The sequence below is a fragment of the Equus asinus genome, chromosome 4 (genome assembly GCF_041296235.1).
Source record: "Equus asinus isolate D_3611 breed Donkey chromosome 4, EquAss-T2T_v2, whole genome shotgun sequence".
Classification (NCBI taxonomy): Eukaryota; Metazoa; Chordata; class Mammalia; order Perissodactyla; family Equidae; genus Equus; species Equus asinus.
Window position 1 is genome coordinate 21,679,567 of NC_091793.1, and position 19,623 is coordinate 21,699,189.

Consider the following 19,623-nt stretch of genomic DNA (forward strand, 5'->3'; position numbering starts at 1 on the left):
CAAGTGTTTTCAGAGGCTTGCCTCCTGGCTTTATCATATAAATCTATTAATCAAGATCCTGCAAGAGCTGCAGGTGTTCAATATGAATAGATAGTCCAAAAGTCAGTTAAGTATAGAAATTTAAAAATGTTAATAGTGAGGCTGGCCCTGTAGGCAAGTGGTTAAAGTTCCGTGCCCTGCTCTCTGCTTTGGTGGCCCGGGTTCACAGGTTCAGATCCTGGGTGCAGACCTACTCCACTCGTCAGCCATGCTGTGGAGACATCTCACATACAAAATGGAGGAAGATTGGCACAGATGTCAGTTCAGGGCTAATCTTCCTCAAAGAAAAAAAAGGGGAGAATTGAGAACAGATGTTTGCTCAGGGTGAATCTTCCTCACACACACAAAAATATTAACAGTAATACCTACAGAAACTAGTCCTGCTAAAAATCATTAAGGTACTTCTCTGACTCAGTCAGGAGTTCTCAAATGTTCACTCAGTTTGTACTTGTGTGCACTGGGGAGATAGAAAGACAGTAAAGGAGGTGGTCATTGTAATTATAATAATAAATACCACACAGATGCTTCTAAAAGCGATGGAACCTCTTTCTTTAGGGTGTCCATTCCTTTGAAATAAAACTCCAAAGAGACATAGACCCATTCTGAAATTTCTCATGAAAGCTTTAAATTCAAACTGACGCTAAAAAGGAGTAGAAGTAAAAGAACCAATTCGGACTCATCCAGAGTTTTCCACCTCTTTTGCTACTTCTTTGTTATCTTTCTTGCTCTTCCTTCCTCCATTTCTTTTCTCTTTCATTATAAACATATATTTATTGAGTTTGTTATTTGAAATTTGGATATCTAGCAGAAATTTAGAGCTACAGCAGTGAGTAAACAAAGACCCTTTCATCCTGGAGCAGATATTCCAGTGGCAGAGACAGATATTAAACACACATAAACAAAACAGATACAAAATACTGTGTCAGATAGTGACAAGTCCTGTAATGAAAAGGAAAGCAGTGTCAAGGGACAGAGAGTGACAGGGCTGGCTTTATTTTAGGTCAGGTAGTGAGGGAAGGCCTTTTGGAGGAGGTGACTATTTAAATAGAGACCTGAGTGAAGGGAGGGAGCAATCCATGTCTGTCTGGGGTGCTCCAGGCAGAGGGAACGGCAGGTGCAAACGCTCTGAAACTGGAGCAAGCTTGGCATGTTTCACTGTGAGCTTAGGAAATGAGTCCCTAAATTGCTGCGGAAGGAGCTCAACTCTGAGCCATTTTTATGATTCATGCAAGGAAATCTACTTTATTGCTTTATAGTCACTGCTTTTTTTACCCGAAATGATATTCCCCAGCTTTATGACACATCTTATTCACCAGACTGAACTCTGAATGACTTTTGACTATTAAAAAATAGCAGTCTATCTTCAAATGAAGAAGTTTTGCTGCAATTAATTTTTTTTATACCACACACATGCATTGAGTATCTGCTTTGTTCTAGGCCTTGAAAGCAAGTTGGGTGTATGTCTGCTCTCATGGAGGTTATATCTCATGATGCATTTCAGTCTGTTTCACAAAAAGACGTTCAAAAAGAGTTTTGGTGAGTGATGGCATCACTGGAGTGAATCTATAGTAAGAGTGCTATTTAAAGTGAATAGTGAGTGTTTGAATGTAAAAGCTGTAGTAAATGTGTTAAAAATATGTTACGTTAGCTTTAAATTTCATTTATCCATCTCTCTGTATACACATACATACTAGATATATATGTGTGTGTGTTTTATGTTCAGAAAAGAGTAATTGGGGGCTGGCCCTGTGGCATATTGGTTAAGTTTGGCGCACTTCACTTTGGTGGCCCCAGGTTCGCAGGTTTGGATCCCAGGCGCAGACCTACACCACTCTTCACCTATGCTGTGGCAGTGACCCACATATAAAGTGGAGGAAGATTGGCATGGATGTTAACTCAGGGCTAATCTTCCTTAACAAAAAAGTAAAAATAAATAAATAAAGAGGAATTGGATTAAGTAAGTTTAGTGATACTAACCATTTCCATGTAGGCATTTGAGTCTGAAACTGAATTTTAAAGGAAGAATGAAAACCGACAGTTTGGTTGGAGGGATAGGAAAGTAAATTGGGGGGGCGTTCTTACTGTGACAGAAGTAGCAAATGAAAACTTGGCGATGAGTGGATCAGTTATGATTCAGCGCACCCACAAATGATTGTAGTAGGGGCTGCAAAAATGGTAGTGGCTTAAACATAATAGGAATTTCTTTCTCTCTTCTAAAAATAATCCAGAACTAGTATTCTAGGACTGATATGGCTCTTTATGTCATGGACCCAGGGCTCTTTCTGTTTTGTTACACCACTAAACTCAGCATGTAACTTCCACTTCATGATCCAAGATGGCTACTTGAGCTCCAGCCAACACATCTGCATTCTACCCAGTAGAAAGGAGGAGAGATTGAAAATAAGAATGCCCCTTCCTTTTAAGGGCACTTACTTAAGTTACTCATAACATTTTGGCTTACATATTATTGTTTAGCACTTAGTCACAGGGACACTTGTACCTGCAGGAGTGGCTGAGAAATGTAGTCTATTTACTGGGCAGCCATGTGCCCAGATTAAAGTTACAGAATCTAGTGTGAAGGAAGGAGAGAATAAATAGAGAAGGCAAGAAATAGTCTCTACCATAGTGGGAAAGAATACAAACAGGAAATGAATTAATCATAGTAATACATGGTTGTCAGACTAAATGGAACAGAGACTATAAATTTAAATATGTAGAGGGGGCTGGCCCTGTGGCCAAGTGGTTAAGTTCGCGCGCTCCGCTGCAGGCGGCCCAGTGTTTCGTTAGTTCGAATCCTGGGCGCGGACATGGCACTGCTCATCAGACCACGCTGAGGCAGCGTCCCACATGCCACAACTAGAAGAACCCACAATGAAGAATACACAACTATGTACCAGGGGGCTTTGGGGAGAAAAAAAAAATCTTATAAATATGTAGAAAAATGTGGTTGAGAGTGCTCAGCGCAGTTCATAAAGGACATAATGAATAGTATTTGGAAATTTCAATTTGATACGACTAGCAACTAGGAACCATTGTGGGTCTTGGAGAACAGAAGGGATGTTTAGCTTAGTCACAGAACTTAGCTTTCTTATTACTGACAACAGCTGTTGGTGGAAGATAATTCTTAGTGCTTTGTGTAGAAATGAAGGAGATGCAAATTGGAGAGAAGCTTTGTAAGAGACAGTTGTTTCAATCCAGGCATCCAGGACCTGCTCTAAGGTTATTTCAATAAGGAAAAGGCAATGTTTAAAGATAGAATATAGAGAGGAGGTGGGCTAAGTAGATGATGTGTTGGAGAAGGAGAGAAATTGAAAATGACTCTAACATTTGAGTTAGAGAAAATGGAGGCAAGTGATGATATCATACAGGTAAATTTCCATCAGAAGGATTTAAAGATGTCTCTAAATTATTGAGTTATAATGAAATGTAAAATTGAATGCACTGCTTGAAATCTGATTCCCAGGCTTTAAGATCAGAGCTGAAACAGCTGTGCCTAGCTCTTTGTGATAAATTTGCAAGGGAAAAGAGGTACTTTAGAAAAGTCTTGTGCACACATCAGTGCTTCTACTCCTTTTTTTCTATTTCTGGATGTTTTCCCCAAATTTTAATTCTGGTAGATATCCTGGGTAGTTTTTGTTTAGATGATTTTTATACTTGAAGGAAGAGATGAGCTGAAGGATAATTGCTCTTTGATGGCAAGACAGAAACTGTATAAAGCATAGTTATAACTCAGCTTCTCTTAGCTACAAGCATCAGAGTTAGCTCCTTTCTTTAGAGGTAATAATTATAAAAACTATCACCAGAGCCATTGCTTACAACCATGCTAGCAATGCATTACCTCTGTTGGTCATCCAGTCTTCTGTGAAGAGCTCTTTAGTAGTATTATTCTTTGCAATAGAACTTACCTGTATTAGAGAAGGATTAGTCTATGTTAAATGTAATAGCATTCTATATCATGGAAATATTTTCCTAAAAATTATGTATGATTCCTGTTGGACAAAAGTTATGCTTCAAAGAAGTTGTCGGCCCCATGGCTGAGTGGTTAAGTTCGTGCGCTCTGTTGCTGCGGCCCAGGGTTTCGCTGGTTCGGATCCTGGGTGCGGACATGGCACCACTCATCAGGCCACACTGAGACGGAGTCCCACATGCCACAACTAGAAGGACCTGCAACTAGAATGTACAACTATGTATTGGGGGGATTTGGGGAGAAAAAAGAAGAAAGAAAGAAAAAATTTAACTTAGTGAACTAGAAGATATGTCTAAAGTGAATGGAAAATATGAAAGCAATATTAAGACATAGAGAATACATCTAGAGAGCAGTTACGAGTTACCATGCCAATAAACTGTCCTCGTCAACTGCAGTGGAGGACAGATAACAGTGATACGATATTTTCAAAGTGCTGAGAAAATGATAGCCTATAATTGTATACCCAGCGAAACTGTTATCCAAGGATGAGGGTGAAATGGTCATTTACAGATAAATACGAAAACTGAGAGTTTACCGCCGTTAGGCCTACATTAAAGATTATGCTTCAAAAAGAAGGAAAATTATTCCAGAAGAATGGTTGAAGATGTGAGAGAAAGTAATTAACAAATAGTAAACGTGTATATAAAATAAACACTTTCTGTGTGAAATAGTAGCATCTAACTCTTGAGTTTAAAAAAAAGACAACGAAAATAGTGGGTAGCTGTGGTATATAAGTTGGGAGTTGATCTACAGAGTTATAGTGTTCTAAAGTCCTTGTGTTTTTTCAGAGAAGAGTAAGGATATTATTTGACCCTGAACTTTTTAGGTTAGATGTGCATGATAAACTTCCAAGGGCAAACACTAGAAGAAAAGTAGAGTGCATAAATTCCAAAGAAGTGAGAAAAAATGGAATGAAGAAAAAAATTAAAAATATTATAAAGGCCAAGAATCATAGGTAATGTGGGACAAATGGAAATAAAAAAATAAAATTGCAGGACTAAGTCCAAATATATTAATAATCACAGTAAATATCAATGAATTAAACTATTCTGTTAAAAAGCAGAGATTACCAAGTTGGGGAAAAAAGAAATCCAGACATATGCTACAAGTATATGTTCCCATAAAGGTTGAAAGCAAATGGGTGGAAAAAGATAAAACAGGCATATAATATATAAAAGAAAGCTGATGTAGCTATATTAATATCAGACAGAGTAGAATTTAAAGCTAAGAGCATTATTAAGGACAATGATACAAGTTTAATTCCCCAGGAAGACTTAACATTTCTAAATGTTAATATACCCAGTAAAATAATCTCAAAGTATATAAAGCAAAAATTGGTAGAACTACAGAAAGAAATGGAAACACCTACCAATATAGTAGATGATTTCAAAACATCTCTCTCAATTATTCATAGGTCAAGTAAATAGAACATTTTTAAAAATATGGATTTTATAATTGATTATGTTATAAATAAAGCTTTAACATTTCAAAGAATCTGTAACACACAGACCACTTTTTCTATCAAAAAATGCAGTTGTTTAAATTAAAAAATTGCCATACATTTGAATATGGAAGTATTCTCTTTTTTAAAATCTATTTTATTGAGGTCATTTTGGCTTTTAACATTGTGTAAGTTTCAGGTGTACGTTGTTATATTTCACTTTCTGTATAGATTGCATTGTGTTAATCACCAAAGCCTAGTTTTTATCCATCACTGTACACATTTGCCCCTTTACCCCTTTCACCCTCCCCCCACCCCTTTTTCCCCTGGTAACCACTAATCTATTCTCCTTATCTGTATGTTTGTTATCTTCCACATACCAGAGAGATCATATGGTATTTGTCTTTCTCTGTCTGACTTATTTTGCTTAGCAAGATACCTCAGAGTCCATCCATGTTGTTGAAAAGGGCACAGTTTTGTCTTTTTTATGGCTGAGTAGTATTCCATAATAAGTGTTATGTCTTCTTGGTGGAATGTCTCTTTTATCATTTGTAATGACCATCTTTCTCTCTTGTTGTCTTTTTTATCTTGAAGTCTGCTTTGTCTGATCTAAGTATGGCAACACCTGCGTTTTTTTGCTTGCCATTTGCCTGGAGTATCATCTTCCATCCCTTCATTCTGAGCCTATGTTTGTCTTTAGAGCTGAGATGTGTTTCCTGGAAGGAGCATATTGTTGGGTCTTGTTTTTTAATCCATCGAGCCACCCTGTGTCTTTTGATTGGTGAATTCAATCCATTTACATTTAGGGTGGTTATTGACAAATGAGGGCTTAATACTGGCATTTTATCTTTTGTTTTATGGTTGTTCTATATTTCCATTGTTTCTTTTCCCTGGTATTTCTGACTGCCATTTCAGTTTGGTGTTTTTTTGTGATGGTTTTCTCTTTATTTATGATTTGTGACTCTGCTCTGATTTTTTGTTTTGTGGTTACCATGAGGATTGTATAAAAGATCTCACAGATGAGTTAATCCACTTTCTGATAGCCTCTTATCTCCATTAGCCTAAGCAGGTTCCATCCCTCTCCTCTTCCCCTTGTATGTTTTTGTTTTCGAAAGTTACTCTTTTTTGTGTTGTGAGTTTGTGACCAAATTGAAGTGGTTATAGTTATTTTGGATGCTTTGTCTCCCTTTATCTTTTATTTTATAATTAAGTGTTTGCTAACCTATTCTGATATAGAGCTGCAATTTTCTGGTTTTCTCTATTTATTTTCTTGCTCAAAGCCTTGTATACCTTTGTGGTTTTGTTTCAGGCGGGAAACCCCCTTCATCATTTCTTGTAAGGCAGGTCTAGTGGCAATGAATTTCCTCAGTTTTGTTTGTCTGGGAAAGCTTTTATTTCCCCATCATATCTGAAGGATAATTTTGCTGGATAGAGTATTCTTGGCTGATAGGTTTTGTCTTTTAGTATTTTGAATATATCATTCCGCTTTCTCCTAGCCTGTAAGGTTTCTGCTGAGAAATCTGCTGAAAGCCTAATGGGTGTTCTTTTCTAGGTTATTTTCTTCCCTCTTGCTGCCCTTAATATTTTTTTATTTGTCATTGACTTTTGACAGTTTTAACATTATATACTTTGGAGAAGGTCTTTTGCATTGATGTAATTAGGAGTTCTGCTAGCTTCCTGTACTTGCATCAAGTTCCTTCCCTGGGTTTGGGACGTTCACAGCTATTATTTCTTGGAATAAACTCTCTGCTCTTTTCTCCCTCTTCTCTCCCTCTGGGATACTCATAATCCTTATGTTACTTTTCCTAATTGAGTTGGTTATTTCTCAAACAATTTCTTCATTCTTAAAAAATCTTAGTTCTCTCTCCTCCTCCACCTGGATCATTTCTAGGTTTCTATCTTCAAGCTCACTGATTCTCTTCTCCATAAGGTCTGCTCAATTTTTTTTGCTTTCTGCATTATTTTTTATCTCATTAATTGTGTTCTTCATATCCAGAATTTCTGTTTAGTTGTTTTTTAGAGCTTCAGTCTCTTTGGTGAAGTATTCCTCTGTTCATTAATTTCATTCTTGAGCTCATGGAACTGCTTTCTGAGTTTTCTTGTAACTTGTTGAATTTCTTTATGACAGCTACTTTGAGTTCTTTGTCAGTTAGATTGTAACCTTTTGTGACTTCAAGTTTGGTTCCTGGAGAGCTGTCGTTCTCCTTCTGTTCTGCTTTGTGACTGTAGTTCTTCATGGTGTTTGATGAATTGGTCTTCTAATGGTGCATTTGTGGTAGTAACCACCTTTCTTATTTTGGTACAGCTTCAGTGACTTTGGTTCTGAGCTCCTTCTGGTTGTATGTGAGAGCCCGCACTTTCCACCCTCCGCTGCCTCTGCTAGAGGAGTTGTCAGTGCCCTCCTTCTGCTGCTTGTGCCTCCGAGGTTGCTAGTGCCTTGCTGCTTTTGATGTTGCTACAGTCTCAGGTGTTGCCACCGTGGTCACCAGGCTGTGAGCACTTCTGCTGCTTGTGGGATCACCTTGGTCTTGTGTTCCCCCACTTGCTCTCTACAGGCTCTCCACGGGTGTGGGTGCTGCCACCACATGCACCACCTATGCTGCTGCTCCTGGGTTATCTGGGGGTGCTGGCAACACCACTGCCGGGCATGCTGGGTTCACAGGTCTCGCTGTTGCTGTTGGAGGCCCGGGTTCTTGTATGTAGCCACTGCTGCTGGTAGAGCCATTGTCAGGGATGCTGCCACTGGGAGCTGGGTCTCAGGTTCTCCTGTGGTTCCTAAAGCCTCAGGTCACAGGTGCCACCTGCCACTGCTGGGGGAGGAGTAGGTGCTAAGCCACAAGTGTTGTTGCTGGCCCTGCAGTCTCTAGTCACTGGCACCTGCTGGTATGTTTTTAAGACCTCAGATCCAGACACCCTGTCCTTCCTGGGGAAATCCACGTTTTGGTTGCTATTCTCACTGCTGGAGAGACCAGCGCCACTACCAGAGGAGGAGGGAATGGTGCTGGGTCTCTGGCTCTGCTGTGTCCTGGAGCCTCAGGACATGTGTGCCTCCTGCCACTGCCTGGGGGCGGGGGGGCGGGTGCAGGCAGGGCCCAAGCCACAAGTGCTGTGTTTGCCCTTGCAGCCTGTGGTTGCTGGCATGTGCACCAGTGTAAGGATCTTCATTTTGGATCACCACCACCAGGGGAGAGAGAGGGGGCTGCTTCCGTAGTTCCACTGCCTTCTGGAGATCCAGTCTACCCACCTTCAGATATATAGATGGATGGATCGCTCAAGCATTCTGGTGTGCTGCACAGGGAGTCCTTTGTTGGTCGCTGGATGGATGTCTGACTGGTTATAACTTAAGAGGGGAGAGACAAAGAGAATGACTCACTCTGCCATGATGATAACGTCAGAGTATTCTTCTTAGATTCAGGTGGAAGAAAAGGTCCCCATTCTCCTTGCTTCTATTTATCTTTGAACTGGAGGGCCTAGCCATCACGATAAAACAAGTAAGAGAACTTAAAAGCATAAGTATTGAAATGGAAGAAACAAATTTATTTGCAAATGATAGGATTTTCATATAGAAAACTTGAAAAGATCTACAGACATATTAGAAATAATAGAGTTCGAGCAAGATGGCTGGCTATAAGATCAACATATGAAAATAAAGTTGTATTTCTATATATCAGCAACTAACCATGAACGATTTTTTCAAAAATATCATTTATAATAGAAAAAAATCATAATCTACTTAGGAATAAATCTTACAAAAGATATACAAGATCTGTACACTGAAAATTGTAACACTTAATTGAAATAGATTAAAGAAGGTCTATATAAATGAAAAGATATTCCATGTTTGTTTATTGAAATACTCAATAATGTAAATATCTATTCTTTCTGAATTGCGTAGATTGAGTGGAGGGTTTCTCAACTTTGGAACTATTGACATTTTAAGCCAGATAATTCTTTGTCGTGGGGCTGTCCTGTGCAGTGTAGGATATTTAGCATTATCTCTGGCCCCTACCCACTAAATGTTATCAGCACACATCCTTTCCTGTTGTGAGAACCGAAAATGTCTGCAGACATTGCCAAATATCCCCTGGGGGCCAAAATTGCCCCCAGTTGACATTGAGAATTGCACTGACTCAGTGCAATTACAATCAAAATCCAAAGAGGATTTTTAAAATTGAATTTGATGGGCTGATTCCAAAATTTATCTGGAGGAATCAAAAGGTCAAGAATACCCAAAACATTTCTGAAGAAGAAAAAGGTGGAGGGCTTGCCTTTCTAGATAACAAGACTAAAACAGTAGTAGTCATGACCGTATGGTATTGATGCATGGCCAGGTGCATGGACCAGTGGAACAAACTGTAGAGCCCAGAAAACAGACCTTTGCAATTATGTTATCTTAGTATGTGACAGAGCTGGCATTTCACATTGGTGGGCAAGAGATAAACTACTTAATCATACTGGGGCAATTATTTATCCATATGGAAAAAATGAAATTAGGTCTCTACCTCATATCGTGCACAAAAACAAATTCTCGATGAATTAAAGACTTAAAGGTGAAAAACAAAACTTCAAAATGTTTAGAAGAAAATATAGGAGAATATCTTTTTTACATTGGGATAGGGAAGGATTTCTTAAACATAACTGAAAAAGTGAAAACTATTTAAAAAAGGGTTTATAAATTTGACTCTTGTGATAGGCAAAATTCTGAGAATAAGCCCCAATGACCCTTGCCTTTATATAATCCCCTCCCCTTTGAATGTGGGTACATTCAGTATAATGAATTATCACTCGTGTGATTATATGTCAAAAAGGAGTATCCGGATTGGCTTAATGAAATCACATGAACCAGAGTTTTCTCCAGCTGAAGGCAGAAGAGGAAGTCAGAGGTTCCAAGTGTGAGAAGGATTTGACACACCCTTACTGGCCTGAAGATGAAGTGATAAGGAATGCAAGTGGCTTCTAGAAGCTGAGAGTGACCCTGGCTGCCAGCCAGTAAGGAAATGGGGGCCTTAGTCCTACAACCACAAGGAACTGAGTTCTGCCAACAACCAGAGTGATCTTGGATGTGGATCCTTCCCCAGGGTCTCCCAGTAAGAGTTCAGCTTGGCTGACACTGGTTTTGGTCTTGTGAGACCCAAAGCAGAGAACCCAGTCAAGCCTGCCTGGACTTCTGACCTGCAGATCGGGGACGTAACAAACGGGTGTTGTTTTAAGCCACTAAATTTGTGGTTGTTTTCAGCAGCAATAGAATACTAATAAAACTATATTAAATTTAAGAATTTTCTTTTCATCAAAAAACACCATATAAAAAGTAAAAAAGATAGTTACAAACTAGAAGAAAAATTCCAACACATGTAACTGACAAAGGATTAGTATCCAGAATATGCAAAGAATTCCTACAAATCACTAAGAAAAGGACAGCCCAACTGAAAAACAGGAAGGAGATATGGCAAGTATTTCCTAAAAAAGAGGAGGAAGCATGTAAGGCCAAGAAACATATTTTTCAAAATGCTCGACCTTGTATTGATATATAGTAGCAACAATTATAAAATGAAATATATGAAAATATGTAATTTACGTAATTTCAAAAACCGTGTAATGCCATATTGTGAGGAATTTCCTTCTGTTCCTGAGCTATATTTTCTTCTCCGTTTGGGATCTATTTTGTATGCCATCTTCCTTTCTCTCTTCCTCTCTTACTTTTCTCTCCCTTTCTCCTTCTCTTCTCTTTTCGTTTTTGTCTACTGGAATGTTTGTTTAGTTGCTGAATCATTTCTTTACATCTTGCTGATGCTTAGGTGGCTCTGACTAGGCACTCGATTTTGAAGGCAGTAGATAGTGGTGGTTAAGCCCTCAGGTTCTGGAGCCATACCTCCTGGATGTGAATCCTGATTCAAATTGTGTGGATTATGTGACCTTAGACACGTTACTTAAACCTTTGTGCTGCAATTTCATCTTCTGTAAAATGAGGATATAATATAGTTCCTATTATACAGTTGTTGTAAGGAGTAAATGGGTTAATATAAGTATAGCACAATAAATTTGATGTTTATTTGCTCAGATACGCTTAGTGATTTCTTGACTCTCCCACTATATCTGAGACCTTGTTTTCTCCACCAAGTTGCAGTTTGTAGGCCATTTCTTATTTTACCCACTTTTCTGCCACAAAGAGGAATGGAAGCTCTCATTAGGCCATGTGCAATCCTGTTTAGAATACCTGGACTCTGCTCCATCTTCTGTGTCTTTTGTACAAGATCCTGCTCATTCTGAGTAGTTGGGAAATGTGTCCTGTTCCCATGGGGTGGGGAGATACCCTCGAGCTTCAGATCATCCACCCAATTCAGTAGGAAACTGGCATTCACTTCCATTGAAGTGTTAGCATCTTTATTTACTCACTGTGTTACACTTTTTTTTTTTAGCTAGTTCCACCTCTTCTCAGTCATAAGGAGGGAAAAAAGTATTGTCCATTCAGTTCCCTTTTTTTCCAGACTTGAGGATATTAATGAGAAATCTCAGATTCTTGTCAACTCATCAGTATCACCTTTGGGGGAGAGGGGATGTCCTAGATCTTGTTTCTTTTCTTGGCCACCAGTTCTTTCTTTCTTTTTTTCTTTTAAAAATTACTGTTAGTTATATCTGTTTCCATGTTAGATTGCTGTTGTAAAATTTTTGTATTAGTTTTACTTGGAAAAACGTCTCGTTAAGTATTGGGTGGTGGAAATTCTGTGTCGCAGTTTCACTCCGCTGTCTTAGCCCAGGAGTCAGCCATTGGATGCTTGAACCTGCTTTTGTAGTGGCTGTTTTTCTCCTCGTGCCTGGAGCTGAGCATTTACCACAGTGTGTGGGTTTTCCTGCTTCCCGTTATCCTTAAGTAAGAACTACTGGCAATGTCTCAAAGTTTGGACGCTATTGTTAGTAAAACACTAAAATAAAATTGCCTTAACTCCTTTTTTAAGGTCTCCTGCAACAAAAGTTAGTCCTTACTCACTTTTTCTTATCTACTTATTTCAAATTTAATTTTAAACGTCTGCTCAGACATCTCTGCTTTCTTGTTCTTTATCTTTTTTCCGTTTTCATACTCACACTCTATCTCCTGTCGCTCTGAAGCATTTCTCAGAAGTATATAGCAGCATAGAGGTTGTGTCTGTGTTGGATGCTGTGGTGCGGCCCAAATCCTGCTTCCAGACCAAGGAACTCATTCCCTCCGCTGCTTGGGGGGTTGGCGCCTGAGGGTTTCAGCTGAGTCTTTCTCTGGGAATTCCCAACAACTGAAGATAGCCTCTTTGCCCAAGGTCATGCCCCTTTCCTGAGGGGACCTACATCCAACCTGTAGGTACGGGCTAGCTCCCTTGCTCTAGGGCAGGACAACTGTGAAGAGTCATCCCAGCCCCAAAGTTCCTAATAGGATTGGCTGAGGCCTCTGTTGCAACCGAATTACAGTTCAGTTTCTCCCTTGCCCCAATACTGCCTCCCATGCTCCTCACGGATGTTTCTGAGAGCACCCCCTAATGAATCTCCCTCGTACAAATCTGGGCCTTGGGGTCCGTGTCCTGGGGAACTCAGCCAACAACAGTGGCTTTTCCTCAAGGTTTAAAATATAGGACTATTAGAATATGTGTTTAAATGAAGAAAGAGAATTATAAAGCAGATGGGGAAAAACGTTAACAATTGGTGAATCTGGATGAAGAGTGTATGGGAATTCTTTATACTATTCTTGCAAATGTTCTGTAAGTTTGAAATTATTATAAAATGAAAGTTTAAAAAATTAGGACAAATATCAATTACTTGAAGATGCTTAAGTGTAATTATGCTCCAAGACAGTGAAATTGTTAAGGTTCCAAACTCATAATTCTGCAAAAGTTAGATATAAACTTAATCACCTTGAGACTTTATCTTATCAGTTCTTCATTAGTCCACTGAATATATTCTATGATGGATACATTTGTTTATTTTTAAAAATTAATTTTGTTAAATAAACAACTTAATTTACTTAAATTACACCTGAAAGGACACTGTCAATACATAGCAACAATGTTTATTAGATGTTAAATAACAAATGGAACAATTTGGGAATTTATTCAGTTTATGGAGCATTTCAGTTCCAAAATGTGGTGTTGGCGCTGTCAGTGTCTGATAGTTTGACTGTCAGTTTGATATCTCATCTGAGAACCATCACAGGCTTCCCTAGTTCTGCTTTGTGCTGTTATCTGAGTGGTACAGGCTCAACGAGAGATAGTTTCTACAAAGTCCCTACAACCTTGGTATCTGAGCACTCATCTTCAGATTACTCAAGAGCATCATTTCCTGCAGCATCTTCACTTTTTCCTCTGAGGTTTCTCATTCACATACTAGTTCTCCTTGGCTTGTGACTTCACAGTCTCAATTGATCGATAGCTTATGATACCAAACAGATTTCCACTAAGGAACTGAATGTGTGTTTTCCCCTTCCACTTGCTTATGAAAATCCAGAAATAAATGTTGGGTTATCTTCTCATTTAATTAAGCACACTTCACTTCCAGTGTTCTGCTGTCTGATACTAAAAAAATTTCTAAGTGATTTTCCATAGACTCACTGTATTCTAAGTGCCTTCCTTCTTGCCCCGATAAGTTTACTTAGTATAGGTTATAACATTTTAGCTGTTCTAGGCTAAAGTGCATCTCCAAATATGCAAGATTTTTTTTCTTTCATAATTCTTGCTATTCTTAAGTTTTCCTTACACTTTACTTCAAAATTGACTTGCTGAAATTTTTATTAATCTGCTTCTGTGATGTCTAAAGCTCAAGTCCATATCATCTCAAGGATAGTTCGTCGCTGAATGCTCAGAGTGGTAATATAGTTCCTGATCAGATCACATGAAAGTCCATAGATGATCTACACCTCAAACTACTACTGTTTTCCAGTATTAATTATAAAATCTCCAAGTCCAAAATAAGCTGATTTTAATTATTCATTTTCATGTGAAGTTACAAAAAAATGAAAAGTTAGAACCATAAATGCAAAGTTCTTATTCTTTCTGTGGTATCTTTAGCATATACCATACTTCCTGCTTTTGCCCACGTAGTTTCTTCTGCTTGGAATAATTTTTCCCTTTATATTTATCAGAATCCTAGCCATCCTTCAAAGCCTTGTTCAAATTTTACTTCCTATTTGAGGCTCTTTCCTGATTACTCTGGTGCACAGTGATTTTCTTCTTTCTTAGAATGTCTATTCCTAAAGTTAGTTAATCTAAGAAAGTTTGGCATGTCATTATTCTCCTCTAATCGTTTCCTGTAAGTCTATATGTTAGAGTTAGCTCCCTAGTCAGGCTATGAACTTTGTGAAGGCAAGGACCATGTCTTATACCATTGCTTTTCAAGCTGTTTTTCTTGCATAACCCCTAAAATGATTGTGAAAAATTTATACCCCCTTACACATTTTTAAGTTAACATGTGAAATTTTATCCTAAGCATAAATAACTGCCAAGGATATAATGCAAACATTGACATTAAAGACAAAAGAAAGCAAAACAAAAAAACCTGTTACATGAGTCTTTTAAGTGTATCTAAAGGAATCTAAATACTGATGTGATTGACACCTGTAGTCATTTATTTGAAAAAAATACACGAAGTCTTCTTTAACTGTTGGAAATTTTATACCATTGCCTTTTCTCCTTGAAGTCATATTTCTATTCCACCTTCCTCAGAGAATTGTATCCTAATAGAAAGTGTTTTTATGCTTGAAATTCTCTCTACATCAAATACGTATATAAATTGAAATTATTTTTCTAAATTTTCTGTGACCAGTGGCTTTAAGTGGTAAAATCTTCCTTCTAGACTGACTTATCATGATAATTATTTTTAGTACACAATCGATCAAAACCAAAACCACATAAATGTATTGTAAATTTTTCTAAATACTTATTAAACATAAAGAATACAGTTTATTGGAAATACACGTTTTTATAAGATACATGGAACTGTGCATTTACCCACATATGAATATTACTTATTGTTAGAAATAAGCAGGGTTCAGCGTAAATTGTTTCTATTTTACATCTTTATAGATGTAAATGCTGAGAAGACTTGTTCACATAAAATTGTATGTGGGAATAGAAGATGTTTTATTATAGCATTGTCAATCAATTCTATGAATTCCTCCCAAGTAATATGCCAAAAATTTTATAGTGATTTATTATAAAAATGTTTTTCATCTCTTGTCAACTTTTAACTTGATTAGGTCTTTTTTCAATATTGTTGAAAGCAAAGGATTGGAAACACCCTACTTAGAAAAAGATTTGTTAAATAGTCATTAGGAGTAATTTACTTTCTCAATTTCTGGGAATAATACCAAAAAGCTTTTGCTAAGATTTATCAAATGACTGTTAATTATGCCTGTTACACTCTAACCCAGTGTCCTCAGAAATTGTGGGAAAAATGAAAACATTAATTGCAATATACCTGTCAATACAATAATTTTTTGAGAAAATGACTTTATTGTGTGATATGCTTTAAATAGATTTTCATCAACTCTTCAGGACTGCGGATTTGGTTCATTCACTTTTTGGAAAGTATTTACTGTATTTACCTAGTTGGCAAAGCCATCCTCACTGTCGAAACAACCAGCCAGATCAGATTTAAACATTCTTTCAGAAAACATCTTACCCTTTATTTATTCAAATAAACCTGTAAACAAACGTCACTCAGGTTGTATTCCCACTCCTGAATTCTTTTCCTAAGACGGATAGCTAAGGCATGGAGCCTTGTCGTAAGTCTGTTGCACTGATGAAATAAGGTGGGTGTCTTCCATGCTTTCTTTGCTTTCCTTTCATGGGACTCTTCCTCAGGAATGACGCATTCTTTGACAATAGTTGGGGGATGAAAAGCATAAGGACATTAAATGAAACTTGTCAAATATCCTGCTCCTCCAAACTGTAATATATCTGAATACCCAACATCCCAGTATGGACCTGAATACCCTATGACTTATGCCATGCTTTGCCATTAAAAGAAATGTGTGTAAGACAGGGTGAACTTTGAAGCTCTAGTTTGGGTTTTTCGTGCCTCCATTATAGAAGGCTTCCCCATACCAGTCTTTTTTACTATTGTTTGGTGCCTTAGAGGTTCTTAGGCTTGCGCCTGAAGGGAAGATGCACCATGACAAGTTGAGCAAAGAATATGTCTGTGTTCGTAAAGTGGGAGAAAATTGATTATGAAAGGGAAGGGGAAAGAACTAGCATGATACTTCTACACAGCTGCATTCTCAGGCAGATCGGTTTTCGGAAAGAACATATATAGAACTTGTGGATCTGGAATTGAGCCCTTTAAAACTATTTATGCCCACCTAGCCCTTGGGAAGTCTAAGTTCCCCCAGTGGTGTGCGTACACCAGCTTGAAGATTCTTATACTTCTGATTGTACCCAATAATATGCTGAAATATAGTTCGTACTAAAATACCTTTGTTTACACAGTAATTAACGTAGGAAGGAAAAGGATATTAAGGCAACAAAAACATTAAATTCGGCAAAAGTATATAAGCAAAAATAGCAGTTTATTTTCATTGGCATATTCTTTTATGTTTAAATTTTTTAAAATGTTGTTTAAAAGTTTTTATCAAATAGTCTGTACATTTCTGATTAGTTTCCCTTAGAACACGTGAAATTCACACTGCAGTAATAAAGTTGTTTTAAATATTAATTAGAATAATTGTGGTTGCCATTCCTACTTTTCTAAAATTTCATTTGAATAATTTTCACACGCTATTTTCTAGACTCTGTTACACCTTATTTTTAAAAAGGTGTTTCAGAAATAAAGCTATAAAATAGAATTGTTTATGGGACAAAGGGCTAGAATTGAAGTTGTATTTTTAAAATGTCTGAACTTGTCAGTTATTATAAAAAGACATATTGAAGTGATTAATATTCATAGGTAACCATTGGCAGATGATATTTATTTTGTAGACAAAATGGATCTTTAGAAGTGGTTAACTTAAAAATTGTGAGCTAATGTAAAAACATTAGTATTTTTGCCAAAGTGAAATCTTAGCTTTATGTTGTTGACAGAAAACGCTTCCAAGGCAGGATTGAAACAACAGCAGTGCCAAGACGCTCAGTTGCCTAGTGGAACTGCGTTGTCCCAGGAGACACTACCCTTCAAGATCAATGCTTGGAAATCAACAGAGGTAAGTCACTGTAGTAGTTTCCTGTCGTGGCTCTTACAAATTACCACCGACTTAGTGCCTTCCAGCAACACAAATGTATAGTCTTACAGATCTGTGGGTTAGAAGTCTGACACAGGTCTCACCAGGCTCAAATCCAGGTGTCCGCAGGGCTGTCGTCCTTTCTGGAGGCCCTGGGGAGAATTCGTTTTCTTGCTTTTCCAGCTTCATGTGTTCTGAGAGGAACTGTGCTTGTATTTTAACTTTGTTTTTGGTGTCTTTTGTTATACAAGGTTTTAAATAAGAATAAATTTAAGTTATCAAAGTTTTCTTTCATAGTTTGTGCTTTTAAAAAAATCTTATTTAAGAAATTCTTTTTTATCCTAATATAATAAAGGTCACGTATTTTTTTCTTCTAAATGTTGAAATCCTTATGCCCTCTAGAATTTTACTATATAGTATAAGATAAGGGTCTTATTTTATTTGTACCACTGTGGATGAGCAATGTTTAATTTATTGAACAGTCCATCTTTCTCTACTCATTTTTAAAAACATTTTATTATAAAATAATTATACATAATTATGTATAATTATATAATGTATAATTATGCAATGTATAATTACATAATGTATAATTATATCATGTATAATTACATTACATTGTGTATAATTATTATGTATAATTCATAATAATTATTATGAAATAATTACAGGAAGTTGCAGGCATAGTATAGAGCCTCACATACCCTTTACCCAGCTTCCCCCAGGGTTGACGTCTTCTATGGCTGTAGTACCATATCAAAACCAGAAATGGGCATTGGTGTGTTACTGCTAACTAGACTGTAGACCTTATTCCGTTTTCAGATTTTTAATTCAGTATTCAGTTTTTTAACCTGCATTTGATTGTGTGTGTATGCATGTGGGCTCTGTGCAATTTTATCTAAAGTATAGATTTGTGTAACCAGCACCAAAATCAAGATACAGAACTGTGCTATCCCCACAAAAGAAGTCTCTCGTGCTATCCACCCTATCTCACCCCCCACAGCCCCATCCGCTGGCAACCACTAATCTTTCCTCCATCTCTATAGTTTTGTTATTTCTAGAATGTTATGTAAATAGACTCAGACAATGTGTAACCTTTCGAGATACATTTTTTTTCACTCAGCATAATTCTCTTGAGATCCATTCAAGTTGTTGCCTGTATCAATAATTCATTCCTTTTTATTGTTAAATACCATCACATTGTATAGATGTATGAGAGTTTATTCAACCATTCACCAACTGAAAGATATTTGGGTGTTTCCGGTTCGGGGCTATTTATGAATAAAGCTGCTGTGAGCATTTGTGTACAGGTTTTTGTATGTTAAGTTTTCATATCTCTGGGATAAATATCTAAGTTTGTATGGTAAGTGCATACTAAGTTTTGTTAAGAGACTGTCCCAATTTCTCTGCATCCTCACCAACTTTTGGTATTGCCGCTATTTTTATTTTAGCTATTTTAATAGGTTTGTAGTGATATCTCATTGTGGTTTTAATTTGTGTTTTCCAAATGGCTAATGATGTTGAACATCTTTTCATGTGCTCATTTGTGCTCATACTCTCATCCATGAAGATGTCCATCTTCTGTTTGCATGACCATGTCTTTAATTTTCACACTTGTATTTTCTCTTTCATTGCTGTGTGTTTGGAGAAGGAAGATATCCCCAAAGTATGACCTTCTAGAACCATCTTGAATGGAAATCTGTGCCACTCAAGACCACATCAAATTATCTCATTCACACATTTGTTTCTCTGTTTTATGTGCATTTCTCCTGCTAGAAGGAAAGCTCCTTGAGAGCAGAGATCTTTTGTCTTATTCGTTACTGAATCTTCAACTGCCAAATTTTTGTTAGTGAATGAATAGTAGATACTCAGTATTAACTTCCTTCTCTTATTTTCCCGAGAACGAGGCTTACTTGGTCTCCTGCTCAGAGGGCTGTGTTTAGTGTTCCCTATCACAATTTCTTTGAGGGAGATTGGAATTATTTCTTGACCTTCTGTTCCCCA

General features: G+C 37.4%; 1 protein-coding gene across 5 annotated transcripts in view; it reads left to right on the forward strand.

Moving 5' to 3' along the window:
- Nucleotides 1-19,623, forward strand: part of ENTHD1 (ENTH domain containing 1) — a 152,502-nt gene that overhangs the window by 78,053 nt on the left and 54,826 nt on the right. For 4 of the 5 annotated variants that reach the window (XM_070506840.1, XM_070506842.1, XM_070506844.1 and 1 more), the window contains one exon: nucleotides 17,483-17,601. The exons of the other annotated variant lie outside the window; for it this stretch is intronic. In XM_070506840.1, the coding sequence (XP_070362941.1) occupies nucleotides 17,483-17,601 (119 nt within the window). The remainder of the gene's footprint in view (nucleotides 1-17,482; nucleotides 17,602-19,623) is intronic. 5 annotated transcript variants of the gene reach the window in all.